General features: G+C 41.9%; 1 protein-coding gene across 2 annotated transcripts in view; it reads right to left on the bottom strand.

Annotated features, from left to right (window-relative positions):
• CECR2 (CECR2 histone acetyl-lysine reader) overlaps nucleotides 1–25799 on the bottom strand; it is a 108349-nt gene that overhangs the window by 35297 nt on the left and 47253 nt on the right. The window contains exons 2-3 of one of the 2 annotated variants that reach the window (XM_087873090.1): nucleotides 5973–6185; nucleotides 2206–2300 (exon numbers count right to left, since the gene is read on the bottom strand). Coding sequence is in view for 1 of the 2 variants with exons in the window: in XM_034403707.3 (XP_034259598.2) it covers nucleotides 2206–2300 (95 nt within the window). In the remaining variant the exon portion in view is untranslated. The remainder of the gene's footprint in view (nucleotides 1–2205; nucleotides 2301–5972; nucleotides 6186–25799) is intronic. The other variant, XM_034403707.3, reaches the window with a different exon arrangement.

Here is a 25799-nt window from a genome sequence, read left to right on the forward strand (position 1 = left end):
AGGGAGAACATGTGTTTAATTGATGGAACATGTGTTCACATGCACTTCAGGGTGTCATCATAAAAAACACCTTTACTGTAATTTTTAACTTTTAAAGGATTCTGAGATGCCACTCTGTGCCTCAGTATTAATCAAACATTTTCCTTTAGAGAAGCCATGAATTAAACAAGATAAGATTGCTCCCTTAGATTCCGATAAGAGAATCATTTACACTGTAGATACAGTAAACAGATAGTCTTTGACTTACAACCATTTGTTTAATGACTGTTCAAAGTTACGATGATACTGTAAATAGTGACTTATGACTATTTTTTTACACAACCTTTGCAGCATCCCTATGGTCACATGATCAAAATTCAGCCTCTTGGCAACCAGCGTGTATTTATGACAATTGCAGTGTCCTGGGGTCATGTGCTCACTATTTGTAACTTTCCCAGCTGGCTTCCAACAGGCAAAATCAATGGGGGAAGCCAGATTCACTTAACAACTGCAGTGATTCACTTAACAACTGTGGCAAAACCCATTTAACAACTGCCTTGCTTAGCAACAGAAATTTTGGGCTCAGTTGTCATTGTAGGTTGAGCACTACCTGTATTTCATTGTCTATTTCCAATGTATACACTCATTCACTCACTTATAGCTCACTCACTAGATAGAGGAAATCTTGGCAAATGGAATGTTGGATTCATAAATATTTTCACTACCCTGTTTTCCCCAAAATAAGACATCCCCTGATAATAAGCCCAATCAGGCTTTTGAGTGCATGGCAATAAGGCCAAGTGCTTATTTCAGGGTTCAAAAAAATAAGACAGGGTTTTATTTTCGGGAAAACACGGTATTCCTTTTTGTTCTACAATGCTCTTCATCTAAACTATTCTGTAACCATCAAATACTAATGCTGGAACTCAATTGTCAGCAAAACAAAAAGCAGAATCAGCATCACATATGAGGCTGATTCTTTAACTAGTAAAAATCCAGATAGAGTAGTTTAGAAAAGTCAACTATCTGTCCATAAATATCTGAAAACTGTTTAGATTTTCAGTGAACACTGCCACTTACTAAAAGGATGAAAAAGGTCTCTTTCATCTTCCCTCTCTCTTATTTATCTTCAGTTAAACAGCAGCCAAGAAGTCTCTATGGAGCTTTACTACTATGGTACAGAATGTATAAGCAAGAGAAATCACACATACCTGTTACTTTGAAGTGAATTAACAATTTCCTTTCAGACTTAGACCTAAGTATAAGCATAAAGCTTTTCTATTTGCATAGCATTAAACAGGGAAAAGCCATATAACAACAGCAGGTATCTGAGGAGACTTACAGTAGACTTTGTGCTACTTATCATACACATAGTAATCATTTTTTCAAAATTTTTAGAAATATTAATTCACTCATCTGTTTAAATTAGGTCCAATAAATTCAGGATTTCCAGTCTAAGTATTGCTCCAAGGGTTCCAACCACGATTGGTATAATAACAGATTTCTTTTCCATAAGGATTCAACTTCAATCTGTAAGTCCCAATATTTCAATATTTTTCCCCAATTGTTATTCCTCAATCCTAGCATCACCTGAGATGGCAAAATCAATGAACTGGGCTTTCTTCTTTTCAATAACTGTTATATCAGGCATTATTGTTACAATAGATTCCATGGCACAACTGAGCCAAACTTATGCAACATCTGTCTTTTCACAGACTGCAAATGGAAGATCAGCAACAGGGGGAAGCCCTATATTTATTTGTTGGTCTGGTTGTTTAATTCTAGACAACCAGAACTAAAAGAAGCTTGTTGAAAGCATCCAAATATTTCAGACCTGTCTGAAAGCAGCAGACAGAATCAAAGTAAAACAGTAGTTCTGCAGTGGTTCTCAACCTATGGGTCGGGACCCCTTTGGGGGTCGAATGACCCTTTCACAGGGGTCGCCTAAGACCATCGGAAAACACATATTTTCAATGATTTTAGGAATAATTTTATGGTTGGGGGTCACCACAACATGAGGAACTGTATTAAAGGGTCGCAGCATTAGGAAGGTTGAGAACCACTGCTCTAGGGGGGAAAGGCTAGAATTCTCTTTATACTTTTCTTTAGAAGTGAAGGCTGCACTTCACTTCCGCAGAAGGCTTATCTATTTTTTCCAGAAGCATACAATTGGGGTGGGGGGGGATATTTCTTAATTTTAGGAATCTGTAGAATGAGAATACTCACGTAATATCACTGCGCTGGTAGCAGCCCTGAAGAAGACTAGCAATCAGGTCACTGATGAACTCCACATCATCATTGTAAAGAGCTGCTTCAAGTTCCTAATGAGAAAAAGAATGATTAAATAAATTTCTAAATTCCTTGTTGGCTGGTGAAAAAGGATTGGGCAATTACATGCTACTACAATAATTAGCATAAGAATCATAATTATTTTTATACTTTGCACAACATTTTTCTATTCTCAGTATCAACATCAAGAGAAGAACCTGGGGAAAAAATGAAATGGAAGAAAAAAAGTAATTGAAACAAGAATGAAAACAAACGGATTGCAAAGAAAGAAAATCTGATTATTATATGCAGTATTAGAAAAGAGGTCTCAAACATCACAGTGCAGAAGTTATTACTATTGTACATTAGGCAACATATTTTTGCTTTCATTAAACGTTAATAATGTCATTTTAATTTATTAATTATGTTATTGAGTGAATTAATTATTCATAAGTACATATTAACATTTGTTGCATTATTGTATGTGAATAAATTTGGTCCATCAATCAGTATATTTTATATAATGTGACCCACAGATACATTTGAGAGTTTGATATCCATGTATTAGAAAACAGATTAATCTCCCAGCATAGTTAATGGAAATGGATATGAATATGGAATTGAAGGTGGTCTGAATAATGTAATAATATATTAAATTTATATACTGTTTAACTCCTAGCAACTCTAGACAGTTTACATATTGTTAAAAACATTTCAAAAAAAGTACCAATACAAGAAACAAAGGAATAAAGATGGCAGACAAAATAAACCCAGATGGGTACAAGGAAAAGGAAGAAAAGGGGTGTCCACTATCTCACCAAAAGCCTGTGAAAAGAGCCACATCTTCAGGGCTCTTTGAAATGCCAGTAAGCTAGGGCTTTCAAATTACAGGGGAAACCTCGTTCCGGGGGTGGGGGGCATGCATAGAGAAAGTATGCTTCTGGGATCCGAAACGGTGGCACTGTTTAACTGATGGAACAAATGTGACAAGAGTGGTATAACATGAAGAAAAAATGCATGAAAATAAATAGAATGTTTACTGAAAGTTCAGCATTGAGCAGAGAATAAGATACCCTTGTACACTTATGGATAACTGTATAAAGAATGCTTGTAGCCTTATGGGTTGGTTAACAACATGCAATAACATAATTTTGCAAGTAGATTATGCTGTATTGTAGCTGGAGAACCTGAATGATTTGATCATATGACGGAAAAGATATATCTAAAAATAAATATATCGAAGACCATCTTTGCATTTATACCACCAACAAAAATGGAGTAAGCAAAAGCAAGTTATGTATGCATAAAATGCTGAATAATCAGAGTGGGTGAATCTACTTTGGTAGATTATTTACAAAAAGGATGAGGAAGTGGTTGGAAAAACTTTTTAAGAAGAGAATATGATTCTGCGTACTTTGTTACATAGAAATGAGAGTTGGTATGATACAGGGGTGAAATGTAAAATCTGTTACTACCGGTTCTGTGGGCGTGGCTTGGTGAGGGGGGTTGTAATGTGACTGGGTGAGCGTGGCCAACTTTTTTTTTTATATACTTTTCAAAGCATTTTTTCTAATGCTTTGAAAAGCCTCTCTGCCGATCAGGAACTCAGCTGGGATCGTCAGAGACTTTTCAAAGCATTTTTTTACCACCTCTTCAGCCAAGAGGTTGCAGAAAAAAATGCTTTGAAAAGCATCTGACGATCCCAGCTGATCCGCGCGATCATTAGAGGCTTTTTTTTTTACTTTTAAAAGCATTTTTTCATCGGAAGAGGTTGTAGAAAAAATGCTTTTAAAAGTAAAAAAAAAGCCTCTGATGATCGTGCGGCTCAGCTGGGCATGGGGGGGGAACACAGGGATTTTTGCTACCGGTTCTCTGAACCATCCGCCGCCATCGCTACCGGATCGGGCGATCCGGTCCAAACCAGGAGCATTTCACCCCTGGTATGATAGGAAAAACATTTGGTAGTGGAAATGATAAAACCAAAAGGAAAAAATAAAAAACGAATTGGTAATCAATTAATATGGACAGAATATAAAAATGAGTAATTAATGTCAAAGAAGGATGTCAAGATGTTCAAAGAAATGAAAAAGCATCAATTTGCAGAACAAATGCAATAGCTTGAGAATTAAAAATAGACCAAGAAGGTTTTGGGTGGAAGTGTTGATGAGATTCTGAAAAAAGAGCAGCATGAACTATGAAGAACAGAAAACTATATATGAATATAGGAAGATGGACATAGAGAAATAAAAAATTATTTACAAGGATAACTGAACAAGGATAGAATGGAATGGAAAGTATAGTGAATGCTCTAAATAGATTTGGTTAATGTGTTTTTTTCTCTTATCTCTTGCCCTATTTTGCTTTTTTTTATTGTTTTTCTGTGTCTTGCACAATATTGCTTTACTTGAAAGAGATTAACATGAAAGGTATGTAAATTTATTATTGTTGATATTACTGTTTTATTTTAAAATAGCCAGTTTTATAGACATTGAGGCCAGTAGTGGGCTTCAATTTAGTTTGCTACCAGTTTGCTCGTGCGCGCATGCGCAGAAGCATCCAGGCAAGTGGGCGGAGCCTCCTGCCACCGCTGCTACCGGTTCGCCCAATCTGGGACAAACCAGTAGCAACCCACCACTGGTTGAGGCACTCGGTTAGAAACCTGGAGACCTTACTTCCGGTTGAACTTCCGGTGCCTTCGGAAGCAAGGTCTGCGAGCTCCGCAGCCCCATTCTGAACTCTCCTTGTCGGGGGCTTCATTCGAAGCCATAGCTTTGGTTATTTGGCTTATTTATAAAAAAATAATAGAAGTGCGATGAAAAAGTAAGTAAACATAATAAATTATTACTACTAAGCATGTCTTTAAAGTTTTCATCCTATTTATCTTCAAATCAATAAAGTTTCTCTTGCATTGTGTTTTTTCATTGTTTTCATTTTGCCTTTCCAATTTCAAAAACACGTCATACATATCCTTTCCAAAATGACCTTCCTCTTCCCATCCCTCTAAGGCAGGGATCTCCAACTCCTAGGCCACCGCCTGTTAGAAACCAGGCCGCATAGCTGGAGGTGAGTGGTAGGTGGATAAGCAAGCAAAACCAAAACCACCACCACCACCACCACCATCACTGGTCCATGAAAGAATTGTCTTCCATGAAACCAGTGCCTGGTGCCAAAAAGGTTTGGGACCGCTGCACTAAGGAAATGTAATATGTACTCTTGAAAAACACTGAGGAAAAAACTCTCTAAAACTATCTGTATTATTCTGTGACCAGATTTACTCCCATTCTTTTCTTAGTTTATGGATTCTAGCATATGTTTGCAGTTATTTATAAAGAATATTTAATGACAGATGTTTGATTACAGATGTCCCACTGAAAAATATGGCATATATATTGGTATATTGTTTTCTGTAAATCTGATTTTTAAAATGGAAAGTTCTAGACTTTAGGACAGGGGGTGTCAAACTCGCAGCGTCACATTATCATGTGACGTATCATGACTTCCCCACCCCCTTTTGCTAAACCAGGGGTGGGCATGACCAGCACGTGACACATCCAACTTGCGGTCCACAAATTTGACACCCCTGCTTTAGGACATACATGTGATATGTGGGTAATATTTAAAATCTCAGAAGCCAGAAGAGTTTCTCACCCAATGCCAGATGACAGCTTTCAGTGCTTTTAAAAGTCATCATGTTCTCAGCATGATCAAAAAGTCAGAATGCTTACCTGCAACCGTAGTTCTTCAAGTGGTCATCTGTGCATTCATACAGATGGTTGGTGCACCTGTGCACATCAGAATCTTCTAGAGCTGTGCAGGCCTTTTTAGCAGAAGCTCACTCTCTAGCACACATGCTCCTGGATATTGTTTCCATCCGTCCCCTCAGTTTTTCAAGATCATCATAGCTGCTCTTAGGAAAAAAGGCTCCTTAGCAGAAGTATCTGCAGAGGGGAAGTCGTGTGAATTATGTAAATGCCAGATGACCACTCAAAAACTACACTTACAGTTATGCAACCTGGTTTTTTTTTCTTCTTCATGATCTTTGTGCATCAGGCATTTGACCCTCAACCATTGCAGCCAAATTGACAGGAGTTCCTGCCCGGAGGGCTATAATATGAATATGAGTTCTCAATTGCCCAATAACTTTTGTAACTGCTTTGAATTACATTGTTTACTTTTGACTATATGCTGTGCAGAGTCATGATTGTTTGATTGGACAGCCATATAAATCTAAGAAATAAATAATCACAAAGGTGGTATGAACAAAGTTTTAGTCATGTGAGATTAGAGGACTTTCCTGCTAATGTAAAAATTCACTTTTAATCTGATATGATTGTGACTAAGTTATGGCAAGTAAGAAACCACTTGATGAAGGAGTTGCAGGTCCAAGAGTGGAGTTAAAAGAGAGATCAGCTTAGAATCCCTATGTAGCCACAAGTGGACTAGGTCCAACACCCCCTTGAATTCTGTTGACCCTTACTTAAGTCCAGGCAGGTGCTGTTAGTTGGGAAGATTCCTGTGCATAGGCTTTTTAGCAAATCATTTTAATTGGATGTGTGGATTTGATCTTTCGCACCTGACAGCTACAAGAAAGGCTGCTAAAAAATATTGGAATCTGGATAGATCCAAATATAAGGAGTTCCCTCTCTTGGAAACTGAGGTAAGAATGGAGATATTTCCTAATGATCCAGAAAATAGAGAAAAGACATATGGAATTATAAAAGTGAGCGGTCTGCCTATATTAAAAACTCAAATTTTATGCATTTCAAATGTGCAGATAAATAAAAGTATTTCAATAATTTTAGATGGAGTTGAGTAGAAAGTAGCAAACACAATAGAAATAAAATTCTGAAACAATTTTAGGAAATAAATTTGATTCTGATGCAAAGCAACAGTTTCTATGTTAAGTATGAAAAAAAGATTGAACAACTTTTAACAGTGTATATCTCATTGGCCTGAAAAGCCAAAACGATTGTAACAAGGGAAGCAGCATCAAAAGTCAGTAGGCAATATGTATCTGACAGAACAGCAAACATTTGCTAATAAGTATGGCTTATTAGAGACTGAGTGAGGGAACTTTATGCTGAATAGGAAAATACAGATTTAGTATTCTTTTTTAGATGAGCGAGGAATTTTCAGAAAATGGGAGAGAACTGGATGATAAAAAGTAACAAAAGTTGCTAAATACAAATAGGAGGACTACAAGACAGTGAAACGCTGGAAAATCTACTGTAAGAGATAGTTCTTTGAGCAAACAAATAGCTCAAAAGCTCAGATCAGCAACACAACATAACAACTTTCATGTTTATTAAGTGCACAAAAAATTGTACTTTCCTGCTAATTCTTTGGGTGACAAATTCATTGCAAAGAACAGTCCTCTGTGTGTGATTTTATAGTTTTATATATTACTAAATATCTCCATCTGCTCAGACAATCAAGTTGATTGTCAAGTACCTTGATAATATTGGTTAAAAATTGGAGGAACAAATAAAAACAATACTGCTGTTGATGCCAACCTAACCATAAAGACATGATTGATACTTTCCAGAAGAATGTTCAAGGAAGCAATTAGTAGTGATGTAAGATTTTAATTTCCCCCAACATCTTATTGAGAGAGAATATGCCAAGCATAGTCTAGAGGTCCTTTCCTTTCCATGGAAGTCCTATCTTTTCCAGATAACATGGACTTAATTATTAATGGGGATTATAATCCAGTATACTGTACAACTATGGATAACTGAACAACCTGAACTGAAGGGTTAAGTATGAAGCCTCAAAAATGCTTGAAAAAAAAATCACAAAAAAAATAAAAATAAAAAGCAGAATTGAGAATGGTGTGCTGCTTTGGCCACCTCAGATTTTGTGCTTCCCATCTTCTTTTAGCCAAAATAAAGAATACAGAATAAAGAAACATACATTTTCTTAACTCCACTGCTGGAGTTAGCTGGCCTTTGTTCTTTCTTTTCAGGGCATGTGCAATCTATGTTCAATATAGGCTTGATCATTCAATCTCCTGTAGTATTGCTGAATGTCAAAAAGTGAAGCTTCCTTGGTTGTCTTGAAATTCAAAATGTTTCTCATTTCTAATGAGGAAATGATGTGCATTTGCTTCCAGAACACACTTATTCATGAGCATTGAAGACTTGCTATTTATTTGTTTGTTGGCCACCCATCATCATGACAGCTTTGGGTAGTTAGCAACTATTAAAAACATAATAATGGTTAAAAAAACATCTGAAGTAAAAAAAAAAATCTCTCTGGACTTTAACAACTTCACAAGTTCCAGCTAATGATCCCATGCCTGGGAACACATTCGTCTCTTTAGGGCTTTCCAAAAAACAGTAGGGCTTGGGCTAACCTAATCTTAGAGTGAATGGTCTTCCAACAGAAAAGGCCCCTTTTAAGATCTCCCAAGGGGAATGCTATACTTTATACTCTTTGGATTCATCAACTGTTAAGATTCAGCGATGTATGTGCCTCCTCATGCCCAATGGTATTTGTCTCCTGGTCATGTGATACTGTAGAGGCTGTAATAATTTTTGAATACTTGAAACCAGACTTTGATGACTTATAAACCAACACCTTCCATTACAAATCACTTGTATAGCAACAGTGTTTTTCAGGGATTATTTAATGACGTTGGGCTTGGTTTTCCATTCAAAAGGCTGAGGGTCCTTTCCATCCATTTCAAACTAAGGTATTAATGTTACTTTTCTTTACGAAGTGGACGTGGATTCACACAATGACATAGAATAGATACTGCCCAATCCAGACACTCTGCCTTCTCTCTCAGGGACAAAACTTCCCCCAGTAGGGCTCTCAGTGGGTGTTTGCTCATTTTCACTGCAGAGGAAGCAATATCAAGGAATATTAGAATGTTATAGATCACCTTGCTTTTGCTTATTTTATTTATTTTATTAAATAGATTTATATGGCCGCCCAATTCACACAGGGTGACTCCAAGGTAATTCGGTGATTACTGTGAAATGGGGATGGACAACTCCAGCTGCGTATTTCTGCATATATACAAAATGACGGATGGATCAGAATCATGCATGGAAAGCAGTGAACACACCAATCTATTTACTAAGGATAACTAATTGTGGTCCATATTTATCAAGCACAAATATATGAAACCATGGAAAATAAGATCCATCTGTACCTTTTACTTCCTAATGAGAGGACATTGTATGGATTTATCATTCAACCTTTTGAAAGCTGATGGCACTTAGGAGATAGGCCTTAGAAGAGAATGCATTGCTGGCATTGAAGCTGTTTCAAATGAGTGCTATGCCACCGATAGCTTATTGACCAAAAGCAAGAAATAATCATTTGTTTATATATTTATTTATTGCCAAACTCCATCATGAGTTTGCACTTGTTTTATAAATCTAGGTCCATCAAATCAGCCCTATAATATTCTGCAATGTCTTATTTCTGCCTCCCTAAAGTAAATAAAACAAAGTGTCCATTCATTAGCGCCACTTGCTACCACATGAGGAAAAAATAAATGTAACCCTCCTATACTAGACAAAATTCATCAAAATGAAAAACTGAAGTGAGTTTTCTTCTGCTAAATAAAGGAAATTTATGGAAATTAGCTGAAATGAAACTGAGGGGACAGGTGGGAACAAATGTGTGCTAGAGGTGACAGTTCTTCACAGCTCTAAAAAGTTCCAGTGTGGGCTCTGCAGAGGCACATCGTCCATGTGTGATGCACAGAGACTATGAAGAAGAACCAGAAGTAATTATAAAAACAAATTAAAAACAATTAAATTTGTATAATTTATACAGGCTGCATTTTTGATGGTACACAGACACTTTTCTTTTAGGATTGATAGCCATCCTTATAAACAGTTTCATATATTCAGTGGTGTTTCACAAGCAATGCATGTCACCTAAAGACAAATATTAAAGCTGCGGAGAAATACCCAATCAAAGTCTATATATGAACATACATCTCAAGGAATCATTTATTTGCACTCCTTCAATTTCTTTCACTATTTATGGAGCTTCATATTACAAATAAGTACATATTATCTCTTTTTAGTAGCTGGCTATAAAGGCACAATTGCTTTTCTACTTCTACTCTAGTCCAACTGGTTGTTCTTTTTAGCATTTGTCCCACATGGTTTTGGGGGGGGGGCAGTTCTTTTTGCACCACCTAGTTCTTATTGTAAAGCTAACAACATTAATCAGCTGGATTTTTGCAAAGCCTGATGCTGATTAGTGCTGAGAGGAAGTGATTGGTCCAGCTGGTGTCATTGCTTAAGGAAAGAGTAAAACCCAGCTTGCCCTGCTCCTAGTCCACCACTTAACCATTACATATCAGGATGGCACTCTTATTCTAGTGTACAGGTGTCAAACTCGCCATGACACATTGCCGTCACATGACGTCTTTCCCATTTGTGGAGCTGGGATGGGTGTAGCCTGGGTGTGACACATCCGGCCCATGGGCCACCAGTTTGACACCCCTGTTCTAGTGCAACTAGACTACCTCATAATCGTCGGGTAATCACTTATCCAGGTACTCCAGTTTATTCATGCACTTTGTCAGATAAAATAATGGGCAGAAATATTCTGCTTTCTCAACTTCCCGATGGATTCAGGGGGAAAAAGAAAGACACTGTGAACACAGCTATTAATATAAAACTTATGACTTATGTTCCCATGCATTCTTGTGGTTTGCTTGTTTCTTTAATACATGAGTAATTCAGTTTCAATGGGAACAGAAATCTTCAAAAATGTTTTCAAGAAACAAAATTTGAAAGCCCTCTTCATTTTTAGGAAGGATGGCTAGGAGCAGAGGAAGCCCATTCAAATGGACACTGCCTACTCTAAATGGAAGGAAGGCACTGAAACAAATTTACATGATTCGTGAACAGCAGTGAGGTAGTAAGTCACTGCATGTCTATGTTGTCACTGGATTCTTTGTCACAATAGACACAACATAGGCTTTTGGAAAAATAAAGCAAACTCTGCAAACATAGTATCCCATTTATGCTGCACATTGTGCTGCCTGCTCCCCGCCCCCCCCCCCAGTAAGCGTTCTACAGGTGTTTATTCAAACCTTCCAAACAGGTCCTTAGAAAGCACCTCTACTTTATTGCCCAGGTCTGGATTCCAAGCTCAGCATGGCAAGAGTCACTGGGTAATTGAGTCAAACAAGCGCATATAAAGTCAGGAAAACAGTCCACAATTCAAACAGGTCAACACGCAAGGCACCGAATTGGACATGTTGCTCCAGCAAAGCTCAAGTCCTCAGGGTAGGATTAAGTAGGCAACATGGTACAGTCCTTCATGAGTCAAGGTTGCCTCCTCATGAGTAGCATTACCTTAGTTAACTGGCATTGTGCCTGTCTCCTCTCTGCCCTACCTGTCCCTGGATTAGGAGGAGATGTGGACTCCATCTCCTCCCCATTGCTAATGGGTGGCAGCTGCTTCCAGTCCTTGCCTGGAGCCTCCTGGCCAATTTACTGCAGCTGTGGTTCACCTAGCTCAGCCTCAGCCTGTTCCTCAGATCAATACAGCTGAGGCTGCTCCGTCAGGCTAGCACGCTGCCAATTCAAACTCATCCCCCAAACTCTGGAGACAGGTCCGGGGGCAGATCCATGAAACACATTATACAAGTCTGTCTTCTTGTCACCTTGAAACCATGCATGATAGGAAAAGAAGACAGTCTGGGTTACTTTCCCAGTGGGAGATTAGTAGACTAGAAGTATGTGACAGGCTCCCTCCTTTTTCTGAAAGCTTGGCACTTAGAAATCAGATAAATATTGGAAAAACATATCAAATATTCAGAAAATTTGATCTGATACACAAATGTTATTATCATCTTAGAAAATATAAAAATATCACAATCTATGAATATGCAGAATATGCTGACCACTGCAAAAGCAAATTTAGCACAACATTGGAAAAGAGCCTTGCCAATAATACCAGATTGGAAGATCAAAATTGGAGAATATACTGCAATAATAAAATTAACAGTATACATCCACAACAGAAGCCTAACCAAATTTAAGCAAGCATTACACACCAGGGCAAATGTAGGCATTGGGAATATGGTGGGGGGGGGGAATATGAAACCAATTGTTTATTCTATTGCCACTCTCTAATATAGTCTTTTCTTCCTTGTATTTCAGTATTTTAATAATAAAAATGTATTTTAAAATAGAAAAAAATTCTCAGGGAAAGGATGTCTTTGGTTTTTTTGCAGAAAATCATGTCTGAGTAAGAGTGATGGAAAGATGACCCCCTAAGAAGTGGCGTAGACTCTCATTGGCTAAATGTGCTCAAGCAGAAGCTGGAAATTATTTCACAAAGTGTTTGTTGTGCTTGGATAAGTTACATTAAGGAGCACTTCTGAGGAACTTATATAGATGTGAATCCTAGACACTGCATTGTCAAAGAGCCAGATTTATTGTATTATAAGGATAGAAAATCAGAAAAAAAATTATTGGAATAACAAAAAGATGGTGTCATTCTAGGCAAACATCGGTAACATTAAAATTTCCATAAGTGTTTAAACAAATGATAAAAATACAAGGAGAAAGTTAGAACTCAGATTTGAATGAATCTGTGAATGAATGAAGAGATTTTCTTTACTTCAGAGTTCAGCCTTGAAATACCTACCACAGCCACATCAATTTTTGTTTTTTCCCTCTTCTCTTTGAACACTAAGCTGTGAGCTCAAAAATTTAAACCTTGCCAAAATGCTTTGAGGTAATAGCAGAAAAGTACAGGAGGCAGCAAATTAGCATAGGATGTATAAAGTACTGAAGTGGTAGAATGGCCCACTTTGAGGCCCAAAGTGGACATATGTAATTTCTCTTCCACTCCTCTATATACTATTCACAGAGCAGTAGCCAGGAGAAAAAAGCCACATTCTTTCTTTCTCCAGGTCATTAAGGAAAAGCCTGTTTAATGTCTCTCCTTCCCCCCTTTTTCTTCATGACAATTCACTTGAAGATTTTCAATGGCTATTGGGAAAACATATACTGTTGATCCACCTGTCCAAAGAAAAGAATGGCCTGCAACATAGCTAAAATGAAGATAGAAAATACAGTGAAAGCAGCAAAAACAATTATTAACCATTGATAAATTTAAAATCCATAACAGAGTAATAACTTTGTCATTTATTTGGGATGAACCCAATAATTACTCAGCTATAAAAAGAAGGTGTATACAAAGTTGTAGGGTAGAGAAGCTATTTACAGTTTTATTGCTTATTAAATTATGGCTACACTGATTACTTAACTGTGGTTCAAGCGCAATCCCTATCCCTATTTTAGAGTTGAGAATTTACAGGAAGTACTTCAGTGAACAAGAAAATTAAAGTGAATGCCTATTCAAATTGACTATACATGATGAATTAAAATTAGATTGACATTTAAATATTTCTAAAAATGTCCCAGAATGATACAGAATGGCAACAATTTGTACATGTCATGCTGAGTATTAAAGAAGTTGAAATCTGAGGGCACTGATATGGAAAAAACTAGTATAGTGAAACAGCAATACAGTGAAGTGGTCTGGATCTTCATATCCTGGTCCTACTTCCTGCTTTGGAATAGCAGCGTGATGATTCCTGCTTTCACCATCTTCCAGGGACTGCCTCATTGGATGTCCTCTGTTTTACTGGTGAAAAAAAAAGGACACTTCCAGCCTGCAATGTCTTTTTGCTGATTAAAAATGCTCCCCCCCATGTAAGCTCCTGGCCATATAGCTATGGAAATCTATGGAAAGAACAAACCCTAGATTTTCTTTAGCTTAATTATGGCTGTCAGTTATTGTAGAATAATTAACTTTTCTTTGTCATTGTCTTTGCATTTTAACTATTACTAATTTGTAGCATTTAGATGTTTAGGTGAAACCACTATAAGTATAATAGAAAGTTTCCATGTGAGCCCTTTAACAATATGGCAGGGGCTTGGTTATTCTTACAAACTTACAAGTTGTTTTAACAAATACTGTTAAACTGAATAGCAATTATTTGCAAGAGCTTTGCAATAAACAAAGTTGAAATATTCCATACTGACAATCCAATGACATAACTGCAATATCCCAACTTCCTCAGTTGTTGGGGAGTGAAACAGAAGTTGTTATTTGTATTTAGAATCCCAAGTTATCTCTTAAAATAGGAACAAACAATCCACAGGAAGCTCAATTTGCAATAGATTTCCCTTCTAAATCGGATGTTGCTTACCTGAACGTCCCTTCTCGACGCGCAGCTGGAGAATCCAAAGCTTCGGGTAATTCAATAGTTGAGTAGCCTACGCTGAGTGTGTTCCTTTAAATTCTTTTCTTCAGACACGCCCACTTGCTCAGCAGAGTCTCAGTTTTGTTCACGAAGTAGGGAGCAGTAGAGCGTAAGGATGGAACTTCAGCAGCCCAATTGGGTGGGTTGGATTCTCCAGCTGCGCGTCGAGAAGGGACGTTCAGGTAAGCAACATCCATTCTCCAACGCGCAGTTTGGAGAATCCAAAGCTTCGGGATATACCCAAGCAAGTTCAGACAGGGGGGGAGACTGGCTGCTGCACGTAGTCTGAAGAATTACATACAGCTTGGAGCACACGGCGACCAAAGGACGCCTCCGCCGAGGCAAAGGCATCCACCTTGTAATGCCGGATGAAGGGATTTAAGGATGACCAGGTAGCCACCCTGCAGATGTCGGAGATGGACGCATTAGTGGCCCAGGCGGCCGTGGTGGCGGCGCTCCTGGTGGAGTGAGGAAGGATTCTCTGCGGAACCGGTCTGTTCCAAGCTGAATAAGCCCTGGAGATGCAGGATTTGATCCATCTCCCAATTGTTGTAGAGGAAACCTTCCAGCCCATGGAGGCGGGCAGAAAGGAAATGAAGAGTGATTCAGATTTGCGGAAATACTCCGTTCGTTTAATATATCTGCGTAGGGCCTGACGGACATCTAAGAGGTGCCAGTTTGCTTCCCGTGGATGCCAAGGTTCCGGGCAGAAGTCAGGGAGGATCAATTCCTGGGCTCGATGGAAGGATGAATTTACTTTAGGTAGAAATGAGGGGTCTAGCCTCAGTACGACACGATTTGTGTGAAAAATGCAGAGGTCGCTTCTCACCGACAAGGCCGCAAGATCAGATATACGGCGAGCCGAAGTAATTGCGACTAGGAAGGCCACCTTGAGTGTCAGAAATCGGAGACGGATGGAAGCGAGAGGCTCAAACGGAGGGTGCATGAGGGCCTGCAGGACCAAGGTCAGGTCCCAGGACGGGTAGCGATGGATGACTGGTGGACGCAGGTTGGCTGGTCCTCGGAGGAAGGCGCGAATCATAGGATCCTGTGAGATAGGAAGATTTGCGGAAGTAGAGAGAACAGTACTTAGTGCAGCAACCTGGCGACGAAGAGTGTTTGGAGCTAGGTGCTTGTCCAGGCCTTCCTGGAGGAAACCCAGAACTTCGGGAACGGAGGCAGACGTTGGGTCCAGGTGAGATTTGACACACCAGGAACAAAAGGCAGTCCAGGTAGCATTATAAATGCGACACGTAGACGGTCGTCTGGACGCCTGAATAGTAGGGATCGCATTGCTGGGCACGTTGACTCTCCTTAGCAGGATCCTCTCAAGCGCCAGGCGGTCAACTGCAACCACTGGGGTTCTGGGTGCAGTATGACCCCCTGGCTGAGAACGATCCTGTCCCCTGGAATCCGCCATGGACTTACTATCGACAGGTCCATCAAATCCGCAAACCAGGACCTCCGAGGCCAGTGGGGTGCGACAAGAATGACATCGGCCTCTTCTGCTATTATCCTGCGAATCAGATGAGGAAGGAGTGGCAGAGGGGGAAAGGCATAGAGGAGACCTCTGGGCCAGGGAGAGGCAAGCGCGTCGACTCCTTCCGCCTGGGGACACGGGTACCGAGCAAAGAACCTGGGAAGGTGAGTGTTGTTGCGGCTGGCGAATAGGTCGACCAGAGGCATGCCGAATCTCCGAACAATTTCGGCAAACAGATCTGGGTGAAGGCGCCACTCTGCGTGGTCCAGGTGTTGCCTGCTGAGCCAGTCCGCTCTGATGTTCGTGGTCCCGGCGATGTATTCCGCCACAAGTGACAGGACGTGCTTTTCCGCCTAGGTCAGAAGCAGTGTCATCTCTTCCATGAGTGGCCCCGAGCGGGTCCCCCCTTGGCGGTTCACATGTGCCTTTGCTGTTACATTGTCCGTGCGTATCAGGACATGACGCCCCGACACGAACTGCTGGAACTGATGGAGAGAGAGGCGGATTGTGCGGAGCTCCAGCCAGTTGATCCCTTTGCTGCGATCCTCCGGTGACCAAGTACCCTGGGTGACGTGAGAGAGAAGATGACCTCCCCATCCCGACAAGCTGGCGTCCGTTGTCACAATTAGGCGCTGCAGATTCTGGAAGTAGCAGCCCTGCTGCAGGCTTGGGGAAGACCACCAAAGGAGGGATCGTGAGACCTCCCGCGAAAGGGTTACTCGAGTGGAAGAGTTGCTCCGTCTGGCCCTATGAAAGGGGAGGAGGAACCATTGCAGCTGTCGGGAGTGAAACCCCGCCCAAGGGACGACTGAAAGGCAGGATATCATTTTGCTGAGCAGGCGGGACAGGAGCAGCAATGCCACCTTCCTGGAGGAGAGGACTTGGGATATCAATGAATGGAGACTGGCACACCAATCCGCTGACAGGAACACCTGGCCCTTCACTGAATCTATTACCGTCCCTAGGTGAAGTATTCGTGTAGTGGGCTGCAATTGGCTCTTTGGGATGTTGAGGGAGAAGCCATGTTGACGAAGACAGCGACACACTATTTCCAGGTCTCGAGAGGCTCGGACCGGAGAAGGGGAGAGCACCAAAATGTCGTCCAGGTAGCAGTGGAGCCGGACCAGCTGTTGACGTAGGTGGGCTGCCACTGCTGCCAGGAGCTTCGTAAAGGTTCTGGGGGCGGAAGAGAGGCCGAAGGGCATTGCCCTGTATTGGAAATGCCGGCCGTTGTAGGCAAAACGGAGGTAACGACGATGAGACGGTCGAATGGGCACGTGGAGGTAGGCTTCCTTTAAATTGATAGAAGTCATCCAGTCCGATGGTCGAATGGAAGCCAGAATTGAGCAAAGAGACTCCATTTTGAACTGATGGTAGATGATAAACTCGTTCAGTCTCTTGAGGTCTAATATGCCCCTGTAACCCCCCGATGCCTTGGGAACCAGGAAGAATATTGAGTAGAAGCCGGTCCCACGATGTTGGGGGGGGGGACCGGTTCTATGGCCTGGATTTGGAGCAGGTGATGGATCTCTGCTTCCATTAATTGACGCTTGTCCAAATTGGACGAGAGGGGACATTGGATAAAGTGAGAAGGAGGATGGGAGCGGAACTCCAGGGTAAGTCCTAAACAGATTGTCTGGAGAACCCAGGCGTCTGTCGTCGAGACCTCCCACTGAGACAGAAAATGAGTCAGACGGCTGCCGATGGGAAGGCGGGTGTTGTCATTTTCCTCTTCTGAAGGCACGGGAGCCTGTGCCTCGGAAAGGTCGCTTGGGAGCTGGAGTTTTGCGACCACGGTCCCTGAAGGAAGGCCTGTCGAAAGAACGATCGAACCCTTGCGAGTAGGACCTTGAAGAAAAGGACGCTGAAGATCCGGCGTCGGTCCGAAAGGGCTGCCTAGTGGAGTAAGAAGAAGACTTACGTTCTGCCCTTCGGAAGGAGGATGGCATGACCTTCCGCTTATCCTTGTCCTCGACAAGGATGGGATCTAGCACTTCTCCAATCGGGAATTCTTGTACGGAGTTGAGGTGAGGCGCCATCTGGACTTTGCATCACCTTTCCAATTTTTCAGCCATAATAAACGGCGAGAAGTAACGGATGACACCAGGGCGCACGAAGCAAACTTTGCGGCATTGAGCGAAGCGTCCGCCGTATATTCTGTAGCCGCCACCAGTTTGTTAACATCTTGGCGGAGTCGTGAATCGTCAGGAGGGAGGCGCTCCTGAAGTTGGCGGAGCCAGATCAGGGACGCCCGGCTGAAGAAGGAAGCCGAGGTGGCCGCCCTAACAGCCCAGGCGGCCGCATTATGCGTACGATGAAAAGTAAACTCAGCCTTCCGATCCTCCGATCGCAGGCCGTCAGCGACGTCGTTGGAGATCACCGAAGAAGCAGTCAGATTGGCCACAGGGGTGTCCACAGTTGGCAACTGAAGGAGTTCCTAGAGGCTAGGCGCCGAACAATACAGCTTTTTGTCCAGACCCGATGGGGCAGGCAAGGAGGAGGGTGTGGACCAGGAACGTTGGACCACCTCGGAGAAGAGCTGCGGGCACAGAATGAAGTCTGCTTCATGCTTGGGCGCCGTGAACAGGGCTTCATGCTGTTGAGAAGGGCCTGGTTGATCAACCTGTGGGGTCGGATCTTCCAGTTTTGTGGTCAATTTGGCTTTGTGTAGAAGGGATTTAAATAGCGAGGGCCTGAACAGGCCAGAAAAAGCCGGGTTTTCAGGCGGCATATCAGGATCATCGGATAAGTCCATATCCAAAAGGTCGGCCTCGTCCTCCTCCGAAGACGAATCCCCGCCGTGTCCGAAGTCTGGGTGAAACGCGTCCACGTGTGACATGGCGGGATACTGGTAAGGAGTCAGTTGGGATGCCCGAGGCAGAGGTGGAGGAGGAGGATATTGCGGTTGAGGCCAGGCAGCATATTGCACTGGATGTTGAGATTTTGCTGCCAGCGTGCCGGGTACAGTCTCGGATATGATCTGTTGAATGTCATAAGGAAAAGGCGGTGGAGCCGACTCCATGGCCCGCAATCCTGCAGCCGTGGGAGTAAATGTCGCCTCCGGCTGAGTCCTTCGAGTTTGGGAGTTGTTACACGAGAGGTCCACCGGTCCCACGCAATGGGTCAGAATTGCCTCAGAGAAGCTGCTCACATCAGGTTGTCGATACCCAGGCTGTAGAGGTAGCTGGTCAGCCTGATGGATGGGTTGATCACTTGCTTCAGCCACCGGTGATAGCGGGACTGGTAAGCGCGAGAACGAAGCCTGATTGGACTGCTTGCGTGCCTTTTCAAAGTGTCGTTCCAGAGCCTTGTGCCTTCTGGAAGCGTCCTTGGCTGCAGCGGAAGAAGATTTGGACCTCTTTGACGTTGAAGCGTCAGATGAAGACGAAGGATGCGAAGAACGTTTGCGAGACTTCTTACGATGCCTGTTCTGCTCCGGGTGCCGTTCAGGGGAACTGTGAATATCTTCCAGGTCAGAAGAAAGGTCACGTTCGGCCATATTTGATAACAATTGGGAAAATAACAATGAATGTATTTGTCCTTTTTTTTTTTTTTGACTTTGTATTTTTTGTATTATTTATGATTAATGTAACAGAATGGGACGTTGTCTTACCTGAACGTCCATTTGGTACTCGATGCTCCGCCACTCCACTGTATGGGTTACTTTCTTTCTCTGTCATTAGATCGACTGGGTGCCAATCAATTTTTTCCTCCACAGCTTTGTCCCGCCTCCTCCAACTGCGCATGTCCAGTCTTTTCACGAAGTCCATCCAGAACTATCCTCAGACTGTTACCTTTATTGTGTTCAGGACCATACTCATCAACTTCCATATCTACATCATCTATGGTCCTCCTGTAATTGTCGCTGTAGAGAAAAAAATAAAGAACACCCCAGCCGGACCAGGTGATGGACAATAACTGGGCGGGTCGGAGTGGCGGAGCATCGAGTACCAAATGGACGTTCAGGTAAGACAACATCCCATTTACCTCCTCGATGCTCCGCCACTCCACTGTATGGGACTTACCCAAGCCTAATTGATTTGGGAGGGAACTGCATCCATCTCCTGGCCATGGCTGGGAATTATTGCTTGTAAAACTCTCCTACCAAAAGCCGCATCTGCGGATGCAAATGTATCTATTCTGTAGTGTCTTATAAAAGAGGAAATAGATGACCAAGTGGCCGCTTTACAAATTTCTTCTATAGATGCTTGTTTAGCCCAAGCTATCGATGTAGCTGCACTTCTCGTAGAATGTGACACTATACCCCCAGGTACTTGATAACCTTTCGATTTATATGCAGTCGAAATGCATAACTTGATCCATCTACCTATCGTTGCTGATGACACTTTCTGACCCATAGTTGAAGGCAGAAATGAAATCAGTAAAGCTTCCGTCTTTCTGAATTCCGCTGTCTTAGTTAAATAATATTTCAATGCTCTACGTACATCTAACGTATGCCACATCTTTTCCTTCGGATGTTTCGGATCTGGGCAGAAGTTTGGTACTATAATTTCCTGGGCACGATGAAAAATAGTATTGATTTTGGGAATAAACGTCGGATCTAGTTTCATGACAACTCTATCCGGAAAAAACACACATAAATCTTTTCGAATTGACAATGCTGCCAATTCTGACACTCTCCTCGCTGATGTTATAGCCAACAAAAATGCTAATTTAATTGTCAAATGTCGTAAAGATGATTCTTTGATAGGCTCATAAGGACCAGATGTTAAAGATTGCAACACCAAATTAAGATCCCAATTCGGAAATCTATGTACCACGGGTGGTCTTAAATTTACTGTACCATGTAAAAATGATCTGATTCTCTCATCCTGTGAAATAGAATGCTTTCTATCTGTTGATAGTACTGTGGCTAATGCAGCTACCTGACGTCTCAGAGTTGCTGGAGCCAATCCTTTATCGAAACCTAACTGTAAGAATCTAAGAATGTCTTGAATGGACGCAGATGTAGGGTCTATATGGTTTTCCAAACACCAAAGAGCAAATTTCCTCCAAGTCGCGTTGTAAATGCGAATTGTGGCTGGCCGTCTGGCTGCTTGAATAGTGGCAATAACATCATTCGGTAAATGGTCCTTCATTAAACGAATCCGTTCAAGCGCCAGACGGTCAACTGCAGCCATTCTGGATTTGGATTAAATATTGCTCCCTGACTTAGAGAAGTACTGTCCAGTGGTAACTTCCATGGTTTGTCTATTGATCGATCCTTTAGGTCTGCAAACCACTCCCGACGTGGCCAGTATGGAGCTATCAAAATGAGATCTGCTTTTTCGCTCATCATCTTTCTGATTACATATGGAATGATCGGAATAGGTGGAAATGCGTAAAGAAGCCCCTTCGGCCATGGGGCCCTCAACGCATCCTGATTTTCTGCACCCGGAGCCGGGAACCTGGAGAAAAATCTTGGGAGTTGTTTGTTCTTCTCTGTTGCAAACAAGTCCACTATCGGTGTTCCATATTTGATTACAATCAGGTTGAACAGTCGTGGATGTAACATCCATTCTGCTTGATCTATTATTCCTCTGCTTAACCAATCTGCTTGTTGATTTAGTGATCCTGAAATGTGTTCTGCTCTTATTGAACTTAAATTTCTTTCTGCCCATGCCATCAATCTCTCTGTCTCGCTCATGAGAGACTTGGACCTTGTTCCTCCCTGCCTGTTTAGGTGTGCCTTCGTGGCCATGTTGTCTGTGAGAATTAAAACATGTTTCTGTGCTAACTCCCTGTGGAAATGTCGAAGTGCTAATCTGACCGCCCTCAGTTCTAACCAATTTATGTTCTGTTGTTTCTCCACTAACGACCATGTCCCTTGAGCTAATTGAGAGTTCAGATGCGCCCCCCATCCTAGGAGACTTGCATCTGTTGTCAGAATGACTCTGGTTGGTTCTAGAAACAGAGTCCCTTTGAATAAGGCCGGGGATAGCCACCATTTCAGCGAAATTCTCACAGACGGAGGAACCTTTATTTTCTTTAAGGAATTGGCTATTCCTTGTTTCTGAAATGGCAATAGAAGCCATTGTAGTTGACGAGAATGGCGTCTGGCCCACGGTACAATGTTGATCGACGATATCAGTTTTCCCAAAAGTTGGGACAACATTAACAGAGAAACTGTTCTGTGAAATAGAACTTGTGAAATCAAATTCCTTATGCTGTTCTGTCTGTCTTTTGAAAGATACACCATGCCTTGCTTTGAATCTATAATTGTTCCAAGGTGCAATAACCTTGTCGTGGGTATTAGATGACTCTTGTCCCAATTTATCGTGAGACCATGATCTTGTAGAGATTTGATCACCTTTTCTCTGTCCCGTTGAGCCTTTTGTATTGTCGAAGACAGTATCAGAATGTCGTCCAAATAACAAACAATTCTTACCGACTGTTCTCTGAGCGTGGCCGCTACTGCTGCCATGAGTTTCGTAAACGTGCGAGGGGCTGATGATAGGCCAAAAGGCATCGCTCGGTATTGAAATTGTTGGGTCCCGTAAGCAAATCTGAGAAACTTGCGGTGTGCAGGATGTATGGGAATATGAAGGTATGCTTCCTTCAGATCTATGGATTGCATGAGATCGTTTGATCGAACACATCTGAGTATTGTTCTCAAAGAATGCATTTTGAAGCGTCGGTACCTCACATGCAGATTCAAATGTTTCAGATTTAGAATACCGCGCCATCCACCCGAGCTTTTGGGCACAAGAAATAAGATCGAATAAAATCCCTCTGTCTGTTGAAGTAGAGGAACCTCTTCGATTGCTTTTATTTCCAATAAATGCTTTATCTCCATTTTCATAAGATAATGTTTGGACTGAATCAATGGTAGGGAACATTGAATGTAAGAGGAAGGGGGAAATGAAATGAACTCCAACTGAAGTCCGTCGGTTACAGTTTGTATTATCCAATTGTCTGTTGTTGACATTTCCCATTGGTGATAGAACAATTGGATTTTGCCGCCAATGGGAAAATGCATCAAGGAGTCATTTTCCACGACGGAAGGAACGAAAACTCGTTCCTCTAAATGGCCTCTTGAACCCTGCCTGACGTCTTCCCCTGTCCCGAAAGGAAGATCTTTCATTGGCATTATTGTACTGTTGGTAAGATGTACGTGAAGAGTAGGATCCACCAAATCCCTGCTCAGAACGAAATGGCTGTCGTGGAAACGGAGAAAACCGATGCTCAGAACGTCTGTAAGCTACAGGTAATACTTTCTTTTTATCCCGTCCTTCCACTAGAACGGCATCCAAAGATTTTCCAAACAAGGAATGACCTTGATATGGGGCTGATGTCAAACGCCATTTTGATCTCATATCTGCACGCCATTGACGTAACCATAAAAGACGCCTAGAAGTAACAGTAGACGCAAGGGCTCTAGAAGCAAACTTTGCAGCGTCTAAAGAAGCATCTGCGGCATATTCCGCTGCCGCAATCAATTTTGCTATATCATGTTGGGTGCGATTATCTTGAAATGGTACTCTATCCTTCAGTTGTCTGAGCCATACAAGTGAGGCTCTGTTAAAAAAAGATGCGGATGTAGCTGCCTTGATAGCCCAGGCTGCTGCTTGATGTGTTTTTTTGAAAGTTAACTCTGCTTTTTTATCTTCCTGTCTTAAACCATCTCCTGCATCTCCTACTAACACAGTTGATGAGGAAAGACTAGCTATTGGCTCATCTACTGATGGTACTTGTAAAATCGTATCTAATTTTGGAGCTGCGCAATAAAGTTTTTTATCAAAGTTATTTGGAACTGAAATTGAACCTGGTCGTTCCCAAGGTTTCTGGACAACTTGGGCAAATAAATCAGGATAAGGAACAAAATCACTATCCGAAGTAGGTACTGGGAAAAGATTATTCATCGAATCAACCAGATTATTAGAAGAAGATTGGTTAGAATCACTATCCATATTTGTAGCTATCTTAGCTTTGCGAAGGAGTGACTTAAATAAAGCGGGATTAAATAAACCCTGAAATGCCGGTTTGTCAACCACTTCCCCGTCATCATCAGATAAATCAAAATCCTCCAAGTTATCCTCTGGATCAATCAATTCTGCTGATTTATCACATTGTACAGAATGAGAAAACTCAGCCCTAGGTACATTATAATTGCCAGACTGGACTGCCCCAGGTTCCTTAGATGCTACAGGTAAACCAGAGTGTTGTAAACCTGTTTGGAATATTCTGGTAAATGTCTGGGTCAAAAAAGACTGAAATTCTGAAGCCTGTTCAGCTAGCAAATCCTCCCCAAGCCTAAGTCCAGCTGCAGTTGGCGTGAACGTGGCCTCTGGGACTGACCTTGTCAAATTTTTGATAATGGAACAGCTTCTTGTGAATTTAATCCTTCTGGATTCTGATCCATATTCTGAACAGTCTCCAAAGAGACTGCCCTGCTTTCTTGGTTAGAGACAGAATCCTGAGTCATGCTCTGCTGATCTTGGTCCAACTTGGTCCAACTGGGGATGAATCATAATTATGTCATTTTCCCCACCTTGAACATTTGTCTGCGCCAAGCGCTTTGCTTTATCAAATTGCCTTTCTAAGGCATTGTGTCTGTGCTGATCCTGTCTGGTTATTCTCATAGACCCATCTGCTTGAATGGATCCATAATGCTGAGCATGCCCTGAAGTTTTAGATTTAAACTTCTTTTGTCTCATTGGCTTAGGAGAAGGTACTCTAATAGGGGATGGACTTTGATCCAACTCAGAAGAAATTGGTTCCTCTGCCATTATAAGACACACAATGCCCCCAAATTAAACTAAAGGTTTAAAAATAAAGTTATACTTTCCTGTAATAAATAGTAGATAATCACAGTCAGGAGTCAAGACACAGACCATGCGTTGGTACTGTCCCACACACAGCTTCCACCAGACTTGATGGACAACTGGCCAAATAGCCCTCTAACCGCTCTGCCAGAAATACGGTTGGGCGAAGTAACAGCGGTTTAAAATGCAGACGCTATTGCTCTTTGATCCTGCCGGATCACTGTCAAAATTAACCGCTCCTCTTTGGCTGCTGAAAAGCGCCGCTTAACTCTTTGTGAAACAAGCTCCTGACGTTTAAAGTTTGCCGGCAAGGCAGGGACTTGAAACTGCCGCTAAATTGAGCTTAAAGGGAAAACGGTTTGCCGGCGCGCCGGTTAAACCGCCCCTCGCTCACGGCGTCAATCAGCTGAGAGGAATTTTAAACCTCCCTAAGGTCTTCAATAAATCGCTGTAAACATCAACGCAAAGCGCCCCAGCCGGGAACGCTTATTCTCACTGCTAAAAATTCACTTCAAATTAAAAGTCCCTCTTCAAATTGCGATCGCAATAAACTTTTTAAAACATAGAGAAATAGGCACTGCAGTCTGATCACTATCGACTGAGTGAAAAGACTGGACATGCGCAGTTGGAGGAGGCGGGACAAAGCTGTGGAGGAAAAAATTGATTGGCACCCAGTCGATCTAATGACAGAGAAAGAAAGTAACCCATACAGTGGAGTGGCGGAGCATCGAGGAGGTAAATATTTATTAATTTTCTATCAATTGTTTTTTTTTTAAACAGGTAAGAACTGAGGCTCAGGTAACAGAGGAGAGCTGAGGTCAGTATAGCAGGTAAGTTCAGAAATAACAGGGGGAAAGGCAGAAATTATTGCCTGACTTTGCCAGCAAAAATGGTAATTGGCACCCAGCAGTTATTTGCGCATGCACGAAGCAGTTACTAGGCAGAAAATGGCAGCCGTTAAATCCACTTGCCCAGAGAACGAAGAAATGGCGCAGGGCAAGGGCTGCAGATAAACTGATGAGGGGCTTTAAAGCGGATCTCCTGCTTT

This window comes from Pantherophis guttatus, chromosome 7 (genome assembly GCF_059756535.1).
Source record: "Pantherophis guttatus breed Tessera chromosome 7, ASM5975653v1, whole genome shotgun sequence".
NCBI lineage: Eukaryota > Metazoa > Chordata > Lepidosauria > Squamata > Colubridae > Pantherophis > Pantherophis guttatus.